This window comes from Sorex araneus, chromosome 10, assembly GCF_027595985.1.
Source record: "Sorex araneus isolate mSorAra2 chromosome 10, mSorAra2.pri, whole genome shotgun sequence".
NCBI classification, from domain to species: domain Eukaryota; kingdom Metazoa; phylum Chordata; class Mammalia; order Eulipotyphla; family Soricidae; genus Sorex; species Sorex araneus.
Window position 1 is genome coordinate 56647495 of NC_073311.1, and position 18963 is coordinate 56666457.

The 18963-nt window shown below is 39.0% G+C and overlaps 1 protein-coding gene across 1 annotated transcript in view; it reads right to left on the minus strand.

Moving 5' to 3' along the window:
• SLC15A5 (solute carrier family 15 member 5) overlaps window positions 1-17799 on the minus strand; it is a 92874-nt gene extending 75075 nt beyond the window's left edge. Inside the window, exons 1-2 of the mRNA XM_004611363.2 lie at window positions 17493-17799; window positions 12087-12306 (exon numbers count right to left, since the gene is read on the minus strand). Coding sequence (XP_004611420.2) covers window positions 12087-12306; window positions 17493-17799 — 527 coding nt within the window. The remainder of the gene's footprint in view (window positions 1-12086; window positions 12307-17492) is intronic.
• Between the last annotated feature and the right edge of the window lie 1164 nt (window positions 17800-18963).

Below are 18963 nucleotides of genomic sequence, written 5' to 3' on the forward strand. Positions count from 1 at the left end.
TTTTCTTCCTATTCTTCTTCCTTCCCTTCCTTCTGTTTTTTTTTTCTCTAAGTGAAAGAAGCAGCACTCAACAGGAAAGATTGGCTATGAGAAGGGGATAGTAAAGGCTTGAAAAGAAAGAACAGGCTTGAAATAGTCATCTGAAGGAAAAAGAATAATGGCTACTGTATACTTGCCCAAGGATTTTTAAAAAGAATGAAGAGGACTAGGATGAATGGGAGAGGGCTGACGTCCTGTCCACTCCCAGAAGCGCTCTATATTACTTTAATTGGGTACCTTGTCTTTTAATTATTGATTTCTAAATATTATTTATACACTCAAAGTATACCTCTGTGTTCTGAATATCGATGCCTTGTCTTTTCATTTTCTTAATGTAATCATTTGATAAGAAAAGTTTTAAAAACATTTTTTTGCACAACTGCGGATCAAGTCCAGGGTTTCACACATGCAAGATAGGTGCTTACTACCCAGCTATAGCCCCAGTGAAAAGTCTTTAATTTTAATAAAATTTCAGTTCATTCATTTTACATTTGTTCATACTTTGCCACTTTTCCTGTACTGTGCAAAGAATGTATTTTGCATGCAAGTCACATGCACTTTATCCTATTTTCCATAGTTTTATGGCTTTAGATATGATGTAAGGCTAATGACCCACTTTGAATTAACTTTTAGTAAGAGATCCTTTTTTCTCTATATTATATTCAGTTACTCTACCATAATTCCTTTAAAAGATGATCTTTTCAGGGGTACAGAGGTCATACAGAGGTTGAAGAGCTTACCTTACATGTGACTGACCCTAGTTCGATTTCTGGTCCCTGAGCACTGCCAGGAGTGGTCCCTAAGAAAAGTCAGGAGTAAGCCCCAACCACAACCAGGTTTATCTCAAACCTCCCTCTCCCCCCAAAAAGGAGTTGAGAAAAAGATGACATTTTCTTTATTGAATTTTGGACTGGAGTGATAGCACAGCGGATAGGGTGTTTGCCTTGCACGCAGCTGACCCAGGTTCAATTCCTCCGTCCCTCTCGGAGAGCCCGGCAAACTACCCAGAGTATCCCGCCTGCACAGCAGAGCCTGGCCAGCTACCCATGGCGTATTCGATATGCCAAAAACAGTAACAACAAGTCTCACAATGGAGATATTACTGGTACTTGCTTGAGCAAATTGATGAACAATGGAATAACAGTGCTACAGTGTCAAAAATGAATTAATCACATAATTTCAGTTTTATTTACTATTTTTAGTTCTATCCAAGATACTTATGCTAATCACATACTATTTGATTACTGTTGCCTTTATACTATTTTAAAAAACTATTGGTTTATTATATTGACATAGAACAAATGGCTTGTGATTGAAAGCATACAATTTGGCTGGACTAGAGAGAGATCACAGAGGCTAACGTGGCAAAGCTTAGGTCTTCATACGCGGCCAGCCACAGTTTGTACCCTGGTACCCCATGGTTTGCCAAGTGCTGCTGGGAACAACCCCAGCACTGCTAGGTGAGCCCCCCTACCCCCACCCACACAAAAGTATACAATTTGTTATAGTCTTGATAGGCACCCACAAAATGATCACCCCATTCAATGCAATTAGCATTTTTATCACTCCAAAAGTTTCTTGCCGTCATTTTTATCTTCTCTCTCTCTTACACCTTCTTGCCTCACTCTCTTCATTCCCAGATAACCAAACAAGACTTTTTTTTTACTGTCTCTGTAGGTTAATTTGAAATTTATAGTATGTGGGGTTTTTTTATATGTGGAATTACCAAGAAGCACTTTGTCATTTTTAAAACACTTTCAAGATATATTCTAGAGAGATTTTCAAATATGTACAATAGTATTATTAATAGTATGATTAATGGCTGTTGTACATAAAATCTCCATGACTATTTTTATAAAATTTTATACTTCTAAATTTATTTTTCTCACCCCTTTAACACTCCCCCTCACCTTTTCTGGAAATGACCAATCTGTTCTCTATGAGTTTGAACATCTAATTATTTATTTGTGAAGTATAATATATTTATTTAGAGAAATTCACTTAGAGAGGGGAGGGAAAGAAAGATATGTATTTAAGAGAGAATATGGGCTTTTCTAAAGGAGAAAAATCATATTGTTTAGATTCCATGTATGAGGGAAAATGTTTACGTTTTTATGCATATATTTTTCATCTAGTATAATTATATATAGATTTGCCCATATTATTGTTTCCTGGTATGTCTTCCTTTTTATTCCCAAGTAGTATTTGATTATATAAACATACCACAATTATATTTAACCATTTATCTGTAGGTGGAATTTTTTCTAGCGTTTGGCTGTTATTATAACAATTCCATTTAGAACATTAATATTTTAATTTATTAATTTCTCTTGGGATAAAAGTCTAGGAGTAGTGGGGTCTGGAGTGATAGCACAGCGGGTAGGGCATTTGCCTTGCATGCGGCCGACCCGGGTTCGAATCCCAGCATCCCATATGGTCCCCTGAGCACCGCCAGGAGTAATTCCTGAGTGCAGAGCCAGGAGTAACCCTTGTGCATCGCCAAGTGTGACCCAAAAAGAAAAAAAGAAAAAAAAGTCTAGGAGTAGAATTACTGGGTGATAGATACAGTAGAAGGATATGTAACATTTTATTTATTTATTTAGATTTGGAAACCACACCTGACTGTTCTCAGGTCTTACTCCTGGCTCTATGCTCAGAGATCACTCCTGATGGGGACTGAGGGATCATATCTGGTGCCAGGAACCTGGGTCAGTCAGATGCAAGGCAAACATCCCAATCCATTGTACTACCTCTTTGGCCCTACAACACGTTCATGAATTCCCAAGCAGTTCCAAGTAGTTGGAACATTTTTCATTATCACCCACTCACCATAGGCCTCCCAGCACTTGCTATTGTCAGCCTTTAATATTGGCCATTTTAATAGATGTGTATATATATATGTACATATATACTATGCTTTTATTTTGCATACCCTAGCCACTGATGACATGAACATCTTTCATGTGCCTATTAATCAATCACCTTCAGGTCTTTTTTGGTGAAGTTTATGATCAAATATTTCAGCCATTAAAACATGGACTGTTTCTTATTATTGATTTTTATGATTTCTCTATATTTACTGGTTACAAGTGATCTGTCAAATATGTGATTTGAAATTTTTGTTTTCCCATCTGTGAGTTGTCTTTCCTTCTTTCAACAATGTCTTTTAACAAGCACAAATTCTAAATTCTGAAGTCCAGTTGCCTATTTTATCTCTCACAGATCATATTTCCAGTGTTGTCTGTTGTGTAGCTTTGCCTAACGTGAGATTGGCAAGACCATCCTTCCTGACACAACCTCTAGGAGACATCACTGGGACAAGATGTGCTTTTCATATTTCTTCACAGTCATTTATTTCTTGGCATCATCATTTCCTCCTGAATCCAGGCTTCAACATTTGAAATTACCTTCTGCTCTGCTTCTCACCCATCTAATCTACCATTTTAGTGCATATTGTTCTTTCTCTTCGGGATGATGGTCAGAGAACCATTGGTTTGCATCTTAACTCTGACAACCACATGATTTGTGGTCCTAGACTCTCTGGAATTTGGAGTCTTCATTTCTAAAGTAAGGATCATCCCATCTGGACAGTGTTTGGGGCAAGATTTGATGCAAATACAGTTGCCCTTCTTCATCTGATTTCAGGTACAACCACGAAGAGAGAAATGAAAACCTAGTGAGCAATGACTAGAGAAGGAACCATTATGTATGCTAGATCTCATAGAGCCTTGAAGTACATGCTAAGGAATTTGGATTTTATTCCTTACCTGTTGGGGGGAAGTCATAAAAAGAAACTGAGCAGGATGCTGAAATGATTGGGTTTTAAGTGTAAAAAGCAATGCTGTCTGCTCTATAAGTTTAGGGGATACGTGATCACGAGATCCTTCACAGCTGTTCTAATAGTCTAGATGAGAGCTCCAGGGGCAAAAATGCACCAGAAGAAAGCAAAGAAGGAAAGTTGATGCGTATCTTATACTTATTAGGAAGGAGAAAAGCATAAATAAGGTTGCTTTCTTCGCTTTCTTGCAAACATGCCTGGTCATTTTTGTCCCCATAGCTTAAAAAAATATTTTAATTGAATCAGGTGAGATATACAGATACAAAGTTGTGTATGATTTAGTGTCAGTTATATAATGTCCCAACATCCATCCGTCATTCCTTCACTGCACATTTCCAGCTACCAGTGTCTTCAGTTTCCATCCAGCTCACCTCCCCACTCTGTTCCTGGAGCCTGCCTCTCTCTCTCTCTCTCTCTCTCTCTCTCTCTTACCTTCTCTCTTTTCCTCCCTCTCCTTCTTCTTTTAGGCACCATGGTTTGCAATACTATTACTGAAAGGATATCATGCATATCACTTTACCTCCTTTCAGCATTCATTTTTTGTTCAGTGTGATCATTTCCAACTATCGTTGTCACAGTGGTCCCTTCCCCATCCTGCCTGCATCTTCTCCCCCTTGTGGCAAGCTTCCTACTATGGACTAGTCCTCCTGGCCCTTGTTTCTACTGTCTTTGGGCATTATTCAATACTGTTTGTTTTGTTATATCCTGCAAATGAGTGCGATCATTCTATGTTTGTCCCTTTCCCTCTGACTCTTCCACTTATTTGGTCAGTGGTGTTTCATTCTTGAAAAAGCCTTTCGCTTCAATGTCTTGGAGAGTTTGGCCTCTGTTTGCCTCTATGTACCTTATGGATTCAGGTCTAATAGGGTCTTTAATCCACTTCGATTTGACTTTTGTGTATAGTGTTGTGTATAGAGACATTTTTTTTTGCATGAAGCTGGCCACTTTTCCCAGGGACAGTTGTTGAAGAGGCTTTCCTTGCTTCACTTTATATTTTTTGCTCCTTTATCAAAGATTAACTGATCATATACCTGAAGGCCTATCTCAGGATATTCAAGTATACTCCCCCATAACCTTTTTTTTTGAGGGGGGTCACACCCAGCGATGCTCAGGGATTACTCCTGGCTCTGCACTCAGGAATTACTCCTGGCGGTGCTTGGGGGACCATATGGGTTGCCAGGGATCGAACCCGGGTCGGCCGAGTGCAAGGCAAACGCCCTACCCTCTGTGCTATCACTCCGGCCCCTCCCCCATAACCTTTTAAAATTTTTTAAAAGTTTTTTATTGAATCACCATAAGGTACAGCATCACAAAGCTGTTCATAACTGCATTTTAATCATACAATGTTCCAACACCCATCCCTCCACAAGTGCAATTTCCCAGCACCAATGTCCCCAGTTTTTCTCCCACCCCTTCAAGCCGCCCTCCCCCACCCCCCGTCCTGCCTGCCTCTATAGCAAACACCTCTCTTCTCTCTCTTTCTCTCATTTTGGACATTATGGTTTTCAATACAGATGCTGAGCTTCCAACATCCAGTCCTTGTCTAGAGTGATCCTTTCCAGCTAGTATTGTCGTAATGGCTTCCCCCCTCCCTCCCATGACTTTTCTTGTCCCTGGACTTGCTCTGACTCATTTCCAAAGTGCTGTATCCTTTCCCTTCATTAGCTGTGCTCTTAAATACTAGTTCTCTTTTTTGAACTCCCAAATATTTCTGCCCCAATTATTCCATTTGTGTCAGTGTTGTCTTATTTTTACGTCGGCAAGCCCCCTGATAGTAACAGTCTAGTTTTTTATATCTAATTCTCTATCTCCAAGGGCTCTGCACAGTTTGGGGTCCATAATAAATGGACAGTAACTGCTTGATGAAGAACATGGTTTCTCATTAAAAAGTAAAACCAGTCTGTCAAACAAACAACAGCATTAAAATAATCTCTTTATAACTTACCCAAGAAAGCAATAAGCTGTTAAACATGGTTATACTGAATGAAGTTACCATCATTTATTAAGAGCAATTTATTTCTTGCAAAGTAGGTTCAGTGTAATGTTAGAATTTTCTAGAACAACTGGATGAAGTCCCTGAGCTCTGCCTCAGGTCATCCTTTCATGCTGTGACAATCTGTGTACTTTTGTTGTAGCTGTAGCAACCGAGAAGCTGGAGCAGAAAGTAATGCTACAGTTCTTTAAATCTTTAGAAAACTTTTTTTTTAAAGTGTTAGGCATTGCTGAGAAAATCTGTAAACTAAATTGCTCTAAAGAGGGTCAAGGAAAATTACAATTATTCTAAGACTTAAATCTTGTGAAAAGCAGTTAGGACCAATGAATTATAGTGTTGAATATCTTATGTGTAGGAAGAGATTTCACCTAAAGTACTAAATGCGTTTGAACAAATGCCACCCAACCTATTTGATTGTGTAATTTTCTGAAAGAATTACCCGGCACAGTCATTTTTATATATGCCTTTGTTGATCCATGGACAGGACAAGCCATAGATAATTAAGGGTGAAATTGTGTATGTATCAACTGTAAAAAAATAAAAGAAATAAAAATCCACAGTCTTCAAACTCACCATTAACAGCCCTTTCATCTCATAGCTCACTAGCAAATTGAATATACAAAGCACCTTTCACACAGAAAGTCAGGGAGCAAAGCACGAAAGCAAAACAAATATCAGTGATTAAAGAAAATTGAAAGCAGCAGTAAAAATGTTTCTTTACTTTTAAATACAGGCTGGAAACTGCAAATAACTAGGAGTATATACAAGTGGTATTCTTTGGTGTTATTCACAATATTCTCTGCTACTGAATACAAATATGGAAAAAACGTTTCTATTGTAAAATTCAGCCATCCTTTTGAGATTATTTTAAAACTTCAACTTCATTTAGTAATAGTTTTTAAATTTACTGAAACATTTTGCCATTTCTTACATTGACCACTTTTGATATGCTTTGAATTTGTGTGTGTGTGTGTGTGTGTGTGTGTGTGTGTGTGTGATTTTAGGAGAAATGGTCTAAACTGATCTTTCCTAACTTGAAAAGCTATCAAGTAGAGGAGACAAATGTTTAGGTCTTTATAATATTAGTGGGCAGTTTAAAGAGTTCAGGGGGAATATTTTATTTTGCACTTGGCAATATTGAGATAGTTCAGTATCCAATGTCTAGTGGGGGTGGCTTTTCAACAGGATAAATTTGAACTGTGTAGAAGAATGTGTCTGTGGGCAATCGGCCTCTGATTTTGTGTTAGATGTCTGTTGTCAGCCTTCAGCCTTTTAATAGAACCATCAGTTCAATGAAGTAGTTCAAGGAACACTATAGTGAGGTTAAATTTGGAGAAAGGAGGAGCAAATGAAAATGTTAAAATTCACAGATTTTTATCTATTTTTAAAGCAAATTTTTAGGGAAGAGGTAGTTTAGTAAAGGAAAACTAGCTTTTATTGGACATAAGAATGATATCAAAATGACATTTTTATCATAGACCTATCTCCTGGATATATTTCTTATTATATAATAATACGGGCATATTATTTACATATAATGATATGGAAATATGAACATATTTCCTTACTATCATACAATAATCCACATCTAATGGACACCAAAATAAAAGTAAACATCATACTTTAAATTAGGGGGAAATATTTCACTTTCTCTTGCTTTCCCTACCTGACCCATTTTATGCTTTCATTCCATTTATTTCTTGGTCGCCTTTTCTTTTGCTAACAGCACAGCTATAAATATTGTTTTCTGATATCTAAAAGTTGAGAACTCTGAGCCAGTAGTTCATTGATGAAATTAGAGCCCAGTCATCTACTTATCAAGCTTAAAATAGACTAAGTGAGGTTTAGGATAAAGCAAGAAGCATCAGGAGCAGCAAACAACAAAGAAAACTGTTTTCTTCCCTCCCTTTCTGTCCCTCAACATTCCTAGGTTTCTACAGATATATAGTTCAAAGAGACATTCTGTTTTTGCTGAAAGCTTACAATTTCAGCAAAAACGAAGAAGGAGATGGCTGCTGCTATTGGACAGAGAAGGTATTATTTATTAAACTTGGCTGCAACTCATGCCAAAAGAATTTGCAGAGATCTAATGATTCTTTCAAAGCAATTTATAGGCAATTTTCAGCATACAACTTAGAAGATATTTGAGTATTCGTTAGTATTAATAAGATAATTCCATGAATAACATTAAATTTTATTGACTAGATTGCATCTTATAAATTAGAGTCTTACTAATGCAGTGTGTATATAGACCCATAGTTTTTTTTCTTATCACAGATTTGATAGAATTTCTCTACTGGGTATGTTTCCAAGGATGGTAGAAAATTTTTATGAATCACACACATCTTCCAAAACTGCCTCACACACTGCTGGTGTGCTCAGTCACTGTTTAGGGACTGTTTAGTTTCATCTCTTTGCAACAATACCTCCAGTCTTTAGAATATCCTTTGGAATTTTTATATTCCAAATTTTTATGTTCTTTCCTGTCATAGAATTTTTTCAAAATTCAGAATTATTTGCTGAAGGTATATAATTGGTAGCTTTGCTCCAAAAGGTGAGAGTGGGGTCTGAGACACATTTAAAATATCTTCTCAAGTGATTTTTAAAATTAGGTGGCACTACTCCAGCGGAGAGAATTACTCATGTCTTGGGGTACCAGGGATCAAGCCCAGGGCCTCAAAATTGTCAAGTACACGCTCTACCATGGGGTGATCCTCTGTAAATATTCCTGACCCTTTTAGAGCAGGAATTCTTCTTCCCGCTTTTATGTTTTTAAAGAAATTTTTATTAAAAGAGGCAGGAGAAAAGGTAATGCATTCAAGAGAGTATTCTGGGCTTCTCTAGAGAAGAGGACCCTCTGAGGGAAAAGGAGGGAATTATATACCAAGCTCACATGCAGGAAATTCCAAATGGAATGCACCAAGAGTGGTGGTTCTTAAATCTGATGACTACTTAGGTTGCTTCAACAAAAACAAAAACACCTCCTGGTTTCTGGTTCCAATGTCAGATTAACATGGTTGAAACCTCCAGTGTCCTGGTCTCGGCATCAGTACATATATTGTCTTTTGTGGACCTCTGAGATTGAGATTCATTGATCTTGGACAAAATTCAAGTGCATGTTAAAATAGCTTCTAAAATATATATATTTGGTGAACTTTTTTTTAAACCTCAGTGCTTCCCTAAGATTAAAGAGATTGACATTCAAGTAAGTATTAAAATTTTAGCAGGAGGCAGGGATCACAGGAGGTCCCTGATAATCAAAATTTCTGAAATGGAAGAATCAGTCTCTAAACTCATTTATGCACTTTAGCAACACTCTTTGGACCTTTAAGGAATATAGAATTTACTTGGATAATTGATTAGAAACGGACTACGACCGGCAGATAGAAAGCAAATGATCAGGGAAAACAAGTAGAAAGCTAGATTCGAGGTTAGTGATGGTTGAGTTAAAAATTATGGTCATGAACAGCCTTCATTATGCACTTTCTTTTTGCTTCCAGGAAAGATTCAGCACAGGTGTATTTACCTAGGAGATCTCCAGCGCAGTGATTCTTAATTGTATACCCCAGATTTTGGAAAGTGTTTAGAGTCAGGTTCTGCTCTGGATAACGGCACCGGGATGATGGCTGATCATTATGCCTCTTGGATCCTGGGAGTTAAGCTTTATTCTTTTCATGAGGTGTATAGTTGAGGAAGATCCAGTACCAGATGGTAATGTTGGCTGGGAGTGGTTTTCTCACCTACACTTGGCAGCGCTACTCGGATGTGTTGCTCTCAGTGCCTGAGACTTTCTGTCTATACTATTTAAAATGATCATTGGAAAGCTATAGGTGGTATAGATGCAATGACACAACTCATTAAAGGTCCTATAACGATGAGGATCTGACATCTGTGCTGAAGAAGATGCTTTTTTCATCTGAGTGATAATAGACTGAAGTGGCATGTTATTTCTGTATACGCTACCAAAATTCCTTACATTCATCAGATATGTCATTTCTAGAGGCGTTTTTGACCTGGAGAAATAGATTATAAGTGAATCAGCTACCCATTCAAAGATGGCATGCTTTTGAATGGGTTCCCTTTTCCCCAGAGTTTAGGCAAGAATTTTATTTGATAACTGATTCATTATTAAATGATCCTCAGAATAGCCATCATGGCTTGACTAATAATGTGCTTGGATCCTGCATGTATTAACTGCTCAGCAGCTCTTTCATTATTTCCATTTTATGGGGGAACATCCTGAGAGTGTAAGGAACTTACCATAGACCCCCAAACTCCAAAGGGACAGAGCCAGCATTCTTCTAGCTACCCTGGGTCTTTTGCTGGGTCTCTGTGCCTCTTGCCCCCAACCCTTCCAGATGCATAGAATATAATTAATTTTCATTTCTCTAAATTGCTCATTACCATTTCCCTGTGGTTAAAAAGTTTCCCTATATTTAAATATTTAAATGTAAGAAATGTAAGGAACAATGAGACTCAGCCTTCAGGGTTGTGCCTTACCCAAACAATCTGTTGTATTAGAGAGTAGCACCCCAATTCTTTAGCCACATTTCTGGATGCATTGGTTTTAGGTGTTTTAAAGACTGCATTATTCTTTTTCACGGCGATTTTAATGAACTTAGGAAATATTAAGAGACCAAATTGAAATGTGTTCATTCTAAATTTGGCCTGGCTTCTCACAGCTGCAGAAATTCATTTTCACCTCATTCCCCATCCCCCTTCCCAGAGTCCTAAAGCACAGTCCCCCTGGGAGTCCCCTCTATTTCCCAAAGGAAATATTTCATTCATATAATGTCTTCTTTGTAATCAACACTGAGAAATGTCACTTTGATTAAACACAACTCTGAATGAGTAAGACCACAGTACAATAAATTCTCCAGAGCTATCTTTCAGAACAACTGATTGCTCTCCAGTCTTAATCCTCCAGAGTCTTATTTAATCAAAATGATGTTGCTAATTAAGGATTAAAACCTTCGAATAGAAAGAAAAAAGAAGGATTTTTCTTTCTCCTTTGGGCAGGTCAAGGAGGCAAAATTTGTTATAAGGAAGTGAAGAATCTCTTCCACCTTTGATTAAAGTGTGTTATTTTCTCATGTTTGGATGAAATCCAAAACAGGTCTGAGTGCTTTATAATATTAATGTAATTGGAGGGGGAAAGAGAGAAAGAGAAAGAAAAATCTAAAAAGAGGAAGAAATAACACGACAGTTCTTGGATAGCAGCGTCTACCTAGGTAAGATTTATTCTGAAACTTTTTCATTAAATGCTTTTCATATTAATTTTCTATAGGCATTTAGTCGGATGCTATCTGTGCACTGCTCTTCTCTCTTGCTAATGTGGATAGAAATATAGAAAATATTTTTAAATGTTGGTAGTCCATTTGACAAGAGCAGAGCGGAAAAAAGACATTGGATAGTCTAGCTGTTTGATATTCACTGATGATCAATAATAGCAACCAGAAAAGTTCTCAAATAAATACTGAAATGCTTTACTAGAGTTCAAGATTTCAATTATTTTCTTAAATTTGTATTTTATAATATAAATTGGTTTCTTAGGGACATAAAAAGCCTAATGAAAGCTTCAAGATCCACAGAAAGTTGGTTGGGATTTTATGGAATAAAAACTTGCGTGTTGAGGGTGCAAGGATGGAAGCACCAAAGTTTGTTATTTTTAGCACTTTGTAAAATGCTTAATATCCTCTTCCTCTTCCCTTTGTCCTGGCTTGATGGCTTGTAACTCCAGCCCTACTGGTCTAATACAAGGTATACATAAGAGAACAGCTCTGGTCACCTACGTGGTACCCGTTTCTCTGCCAATAAGTTTCTCTATCAACATTCTCTCCACCTGAAGTAAAACCCAAGGACAGGCATTATTACCATCAACCCACAGAAAGCACTCAACCAAAACCTATGGAAAATGTGTCAAGTTAGGTAGAGTTGGAACTCCTTCAGGCCTATTTGGCTCCAAAGCCACATTTCACTCACTATGACAAGCCATGGCACACTTGTTGAGTTAAAGGTGACAGTCACTGCTGTGTCGGTCTTTCCTTGCCTTGTGTTCTGCAGCATGACTCATCACAGCTTGGCCACTTTGTCTCTTACCCTGGCCAATTAATGTCAAAGATTGACCTATTTCCATCCAAGTGGAATTTGAGAGCAAACAATGAGAAATCTTTCAAAGGAAGGGGGATGGAAAAAACCCACAAAGTTCTCTCTTACCAGGTACAAAAAGCACTTGTTCTCTGGGGTCCACATTCCTGAAGGCTGTAAGTACCCAGGGGACAGAGGGTTCTTATTCCACCAATGCCAAGGCTGATGGCCAACAGTGCGCCATAGAACAGCCTTGTCTGCGCCTGAGTTGGGACGTTGTTCGTTGTGTGGTAAAGACCTATAGAGAAATCCCCCAAGGGAAAGGCAATGGTAGATAATAGCGCTGAGCCTGTGGGCAGAAAAGAAAAGTGGTAAAATATCACATAGACCAGTTGACCAACAAACCACGCGCCATAAATAACTTTCCTCTCAATAGGGCCTCACCCTGTGATATGACTGAAGCATTTGCTAATTATGGCTGCTATAGAGATCTCGAAGTTTTCCAAATGTGAAAACATCTGTATTCTGTGTTTTAACTAATCCAGGAGTCCTTGATTTCTCCTAGCCCTGGAGCTCGCACTTCCTTTCCTCTCAGAATGTATAGGCAAATCATGTCCATTTTAACTCATTAAAACAATTCAGAAATCCATCATCTAAGAAACCAAGGTTGCTTATAATTAACCGCACCCCCAGAGAAAGTCACTGTTAATAAGATATTTGTGCTTAATCAACAGTGATGGAAAATGCGGCAATCTCAGACATCTCAGAAGCCTGTTGGAGAAAACTTGATAAGAACAATAGTTCTCACAGTGAGATTTGCCTTCCCTAGCTCTCTGTTCTTTAAATGACCTTCGTGTGTGTGTATGTCTGTGTGTGTGTGTGTGTGTGTGAAGAAGACACGTGCCACCCCCAATCCCTCCCCATTCGTACTCCCAAGACACTCAAACAGACTTTCCTAAGGTGTCATTGTGGTATGTGGATTATTTTGAGCTGAGGTCAATGGAGACTCTTGCGGGCCCCCAAGAATCACGCTCTTAACTACCTAGAGAACTGGGGGACTCTGTAGAACCTGAACTGTCCTCAGAAACCACCTTCCTCGCCGAGAAGCCTCTCTGGTTATGTGGCAGGGCAGGGGGCTCATCACAGAGCTGCTTCTCTTAGCTCTGAGCAACCCTTTCCTCAGCACGAGGTCCCTCATCACCCAACTTGAAACCCCAGGGTGGGGGGGGGTCTCATCAGATCAGATAAATATATATTCACATCTCCACCCCCCAACATTGACTCTAAAATCTATACCCTTATAGATTTTCCACATGTATATAATTAAATTTGCACTCCCCACTCCCCCCAGCCCCCATCTGTTCCATGTGAATTAGACTGTGCAGTCAGCTTGCCCAGGGGAACTTCTTCTCAGCCCCTCTAGTCCCTCTGGGCTGCTGCAGCTGGGTGGACCTTTCAAGTCTCAGGCAAAGGTGAGAAGCCTGGGGGAAGAGGCGAGAGTGCCAGAGGGTTGGAAGGGGACATAAAATAACAAGGAAGCTTTGAATGTTCTCACTTCTGTCTCCTGAGGATGAACTTAGAGGCAATCTTTACTTAATGTAAATGACGAATTCAATTCTACACTTCCTCTGTGCTCTTTATGTTTTGCAAATGAATTTTTGCTTGTTTTGTTTCCTCTTTTTGAAAGGCCATAGTGAGATCAGAGAAGGCAATTATTTTTTTATTCCCATTTGAAAAAAGAGACAGGAAATAGAGTGATGGGCTCAAATGTAACCACCTTCTTCTTCTTCCTCTTCTTCTTCTTCCCTTCTTCTTCTTCTTCTTCTTCTTCTTCTTCTTCTTCTTCTTCTTCTTCTTCTTCTTCTTCTTCTTCTTCTTCTTCTTCTTCTCCTCCTCCTCCTCCTCCTCCTCCTCCTCCTCCTCCTTCTTCTTCTTCTTCTTCTTCTTCTTCTTCTTCTTCTTCTTCTTCTTCTTCTTCTTCTTCTTCTTCTTCTTCTTCTTCTTCTTCTTCTTCTTCTTCTTCTTCTCCTTCTTCTTCTTCTTCTTCTTCTTCTCCTCCTCCTTCTTCTTCTTCTTCTTCTCCTCCTCCTCCTCCTCCTTTTCCTCCTCCTCCTCCTTCTTCTCCTTCTCCTCCTTCTCCTTCTCTTTCTTCTTCTTCTACTCCTCCTCCTCCTTCTCTTCCTCTTCCTTCTTCTTCTTCTTCTTCTTCTTCTTCTTCTTCTTCTTCTTCTTCTTCTTCTTCTTCTTCTTCTTCTTCTTCTCCTTCTTCTTCTCCTTCTTCTTCTGCTTCTCCTCCTCCTCCTCCTTCTTCCTCTTCCTCTTCTTCTTCTGAATTCCTGTCTTCAAATAGTCAATGAATTTTGGGGAGAGGGGTCAAACCCAGTGATGCACAGGGATTACTCCTAACTCTGCACTCAGGAATTACTCCTGGTGGTGCTCGGGGGACCATATGTGATGCTGGAAATCAAACTCTGGTCAGCCACGTGCAAGGCAAATGCCCTACGTGCTATGCTATTACTCCAGCCCCACAAATGATTTCTTTATGCTAGTTTTGTCTTCCAATTTTTAAATTTGACATTCACTCTTTTTTTTGGGTATAAATTGTTTTCTATGGTGGGTTTACGTGGCTAAAGGCAAATTCTGGGCCTCCTGTTTCCTTTGCTCTTCCTGTGACCTTCACAAAGGGCAGAGCATATGCGCTCATGAGCTCTTTGGTGTCAAGCTGCTTCGTATCACTGAGTTTGAATGATTCTTAACCAGCTTAGCCAGGTGTGGAATAACAGTCCTAGCTTGGTCACTCACTCAGTCCTAATCCCCAGTCTACAGGCCAGCACAAGAGGATGGGTCGCAGGTTCGTTATCACAGCAGCTATTTCCTTAAAGTGAGAGAATTCGGAGCAGCACCTTTGTGTAAATTAGAAAGGCATAGTATTCCGATCTGTCAAGAGAACTCCAGAAAAAAAAAAGGGGGGGCCGGAGCGATAGCACAGCGGGTAGGGCGTTTGCCTTGCACGCAGTCGACCCGGGTTCGATCCCCGGCATCCCATATGGTCCCCCAAGCACTGCCAGGAGTAATTCCTGAGTGCAGAACCAGGAGTAACCCCTGAGCATCGCTGGGTGTGACCCAAAAAGCAAAAAAAAAAAAAAAGAGAACTCCAGAAATATTTATTTCATTTGTGCTGAATCTTATCTGCTAGGAAATAGATATCCAAGTTCATGGCATGTGTAATGGAGGTATACTGCTGGGTCCTACGTCAACAACAAATGGGCAATTGGAAGCCACTAGAATGTGGCAGGACTCATCCTTTCTTTATTTGGGCTGGGGTTTGGGGTGGGAGAGAGAATAGCTCTTCTGTTAGAAAGCGAAGTGGTTCATGAAAGAAGGTGGTAAATGCAAACATGCAACTATGATCAGAATGTGGAAAGCACAGAGCGGAAAAATCATGAAACACCATGTGGGTCTTGAACACTTATTGTTTCAAGCTTGAGATTTGGGGTAGAAAGATAAAGGTTGGTGCCATTTTCAGGCAGGGAGAATATTTGTAAGATCAGAAACAGAGGGAATCAGGCAAGGAGGAGGTAGACACAATGGGGGTGGTATACTAGGGCAGAAATCTGGAGAAACACATTAGGATAGATTGTAAAGGGTCAGGTACATTTTGCATTTTTTTTCCATAATAACTTTCTTTTTTTAGGAATCTTGTGTTGAGGGTATAATGGACCAGAGTTACAGGCCATTACAATGGTCAGAAAGAAGAAAGACGTTTTTGAGCTAAGGTGGTAGCTATTCAGACAGATGACATATTTTGGTTAGGAACTCTGATATTTAGCAGAATTGAAATTTGTTGACAGCTGTGGGAAGGGGAAATAGGAACATAACTTTTAGTAGGAAAATGAATGAACATGAAGTTGACTTGGGTTTTTTGTTTGCCAAGTTCCAAGTCTTAGTGTAATGATACACTGGAAATGTGAGAGAGAAACGGTCATATTAAACAAGAAGATACGTAATGCTTCCAATGTGGCCTCTTGCCAGGAAGAGTAAATCATTCAGATTTTTGATTGTAAGTCTTACCAGAAAACACTCCCAGATACAGAATCACAACTTAACCTATTCTATTCATCTAATCAGTCTTACTTATTATCATAGCACTGATCACCACCTGACATAATATCAGTGTACTTATTTATTTCTCACTGCACCAGAAAGTCCAGATTGGCAGAAAAGAGAAGAGTATTTTCTTGTATGTGCAGTCTAAATCCAGGAATAATGCCTGACATAGAGTAGACAATGACAAATATTTGATGATTGTTGAGTGAAGATTTGCAAATCAGTTACTATATTTCCCCCCCCCCCACATAATTGAAGCAGTGAAATTTATAAGGCTGGAGATTCTAACTGATACCATAAAGCAATGTCTCACCTGCCTGTGGTTGTGTTGTGTAGTGTCATATATCAAAGCCCTGGTAACCGTTCCTTTCCCATAGTCTGTTCCCCATCCCAAACCTGAATATTGGTTCATTTCTTAGTTTTCACTAACAACACACTTTCTTCCCAACTTCCTCAGCTCAGAAACTTAATTTTTGCCTTTTAATAATTTTTTATGCCTTTAGTTGGATGCTATATTCTTTGTTTCTCTGTTTCAGATATTCTTTTTGGATTGAGACTTCTCCATTGCTAGACCATCTTCTCCTAGAGCATCTTCTGAGATATTTTTTTAATAAGAACACTCCCAAATGTTTTTATTCAAATTTAGTAACCCCTTGTTGTATGGAAGAGTAATTTTAATTTTTTCAACTAAAATTCTAAACTGTTAATCAACTTACTCTCTATACCTCATGAAATGATCTTGAAATACCACTGAAGTCTCTCACAATATGTATTGCTTTAAATTTTTATGAATATATTTACTTTTCAATATGTAAAGAAGCATAATGTAAGGTTTGAATTCATTAATTTTTAGCAGATAAGCTTAGCTTTGTAGTGTAGATCTTCATATGTAATCTTAATTACTACCTGACTAATTAAAAGCCTGTGATTTGATTAAAAAGGCATAGTGTTTTTTGATTAAAAACACTTCAGTCATTGTATATGAACCTCAGAAATCTGTTAACACATTAGTCTTACTGTGTTGCAAATGAGTGTCATATTTCACCCAGAATTTGTCATAAAATTGGGATGTGGTAAGATGGGGTAGGGGAAGGCATTCTAAGAAATTGAGAAAACAGGCACGTACAGAAGTAACTATTATCAAAATATAATCAGCACCACAAAACAGGTATCAAAATAGAGACCTCATGTACTGCTAGTGGAACTAATCTAGTTCTCAAACCATTGTCTAGTACATAGCTGGACTGGATCCACTGGTAGAGCATGTTCTACTAGTATCCCTCATATGATGCAAATATCGAAACACTTTGCATTCTTGTGTGTTATGCTAAGAGCCACACAAGAAGACCAAAACAAAAAAAACCAAAAATCCAACAAGTATCAATGCAGTTAAACGACAAAGCATTCCCTCCAAGAGAAGGCACTCACCGAGCAAATGCAGAAACAAGCAAACATAAATCAGTTTGTTTTTTCCTCCACAGACATCAGTAAGCCATCCCGCAAGCGAAGGGGTAAGAATGGAAGTCCCAATGAAAGACAAGTTCAAGATGGCTGCCTGAGAGTTGCCATGGCCCAGCTTGACCGTACAAAAGGGGATCATGTTGCAGACGATTCCAAAGAAGGTGAACCTCTCACACAGCTCCACCAGGAGAAAACAGATTCCAGTCCGGAGTTTTTTCACAGAGTAGGCTGAAGAGAAACAACTGGTTGGTCCTATGGGTTTTATGGTTCTCATTGCTGTGACTTGATGGTATTTTCTCTTTCACTATTTTAAAATCTGTAACGGTCATCACAGTCCTTCTTGAATGCAACTTATGGCAGTGGTTTGAACTTGGTGGATTTTATCCCTACCCCTCTAATGAAAAAAAAATAAGTATTATCTTTGCTTTGAATTTCCCAACTCCATGTTAAAGTTTCACAAGGATTTTTACACAGCGACGTTGTTCATTTTGATGACCCAGGAGTGTGAGTGAGGAGACAGGAGTATTTAGAAGTCCACAGCAGCCCAGTGGAGCTGAATCTGATTTGTTTGCCTAATTATTTACAGGCTAAATTAGGCTCTTCCTCCAAAATTAGACTGAATTACATGATTCCAGTTGCATGCATGCAGAATCTCATCTGCCTCAAGCAGATAAAGGCTTAAATACTGGGGCAGGAGAAGCCGTTTTTCAGGAGAATTTGAGCACTAGATCAAGAAATAATTTGAGTCTAATAATTTCTGATACTTTAATTAAACAAGCCAGAACAGTACCAAGAGATAAAGCGTGAAAGGAAATCTGTTTTGAGGGGGCAGGATACCTTATCATTATTACATTTCTTGTTATTTTTGGTTGGAATTCTGATAAGAAAGCTAATTAGGTAACAGAAGTGCTGGTACATTTAGGTAACAAGCAGAGTTTGCAAGAAAGTAATTTAAGTGCACTAATGAAAGGAGAAAATATTAAACAAAAACCTTCTTCCTTTAAGTTGACCCCATGCTTGTAGAACAGCCTCTCGGAGGAAATCAGAATCAAAGGTGCTATTTGACTCCTTATTATTCGTCGGCAGCAAGGGCCAAGCAGCCGCCCCACATATGCTTTGGGGAATATCGGATCCGGTACGGCCTGACCCTCCAGCTGGGTGAGTGGATGCTAGCCTTCTATTTTGGAAGGCAGGAGGGCACCAATTAAGCTAAAAAGGCTGCAGTCAAAAGGAACATTTTAACATTTAGGGGGTTAGCTACAAGGACTTAAGAAGACAAGGGAACAGAACTATTGGGTCACAGTCATAACAATTTGGCACCTGGGAAGTGCTTTTGTAGTTTGCATGGGAAGTCAAAAACAAGAGACTGACAAGGGCTTTTATCTCTGATGCTTATCCTGTGTCCAGAGAGACTGGATGGCAGACATGTCTGCCTTGA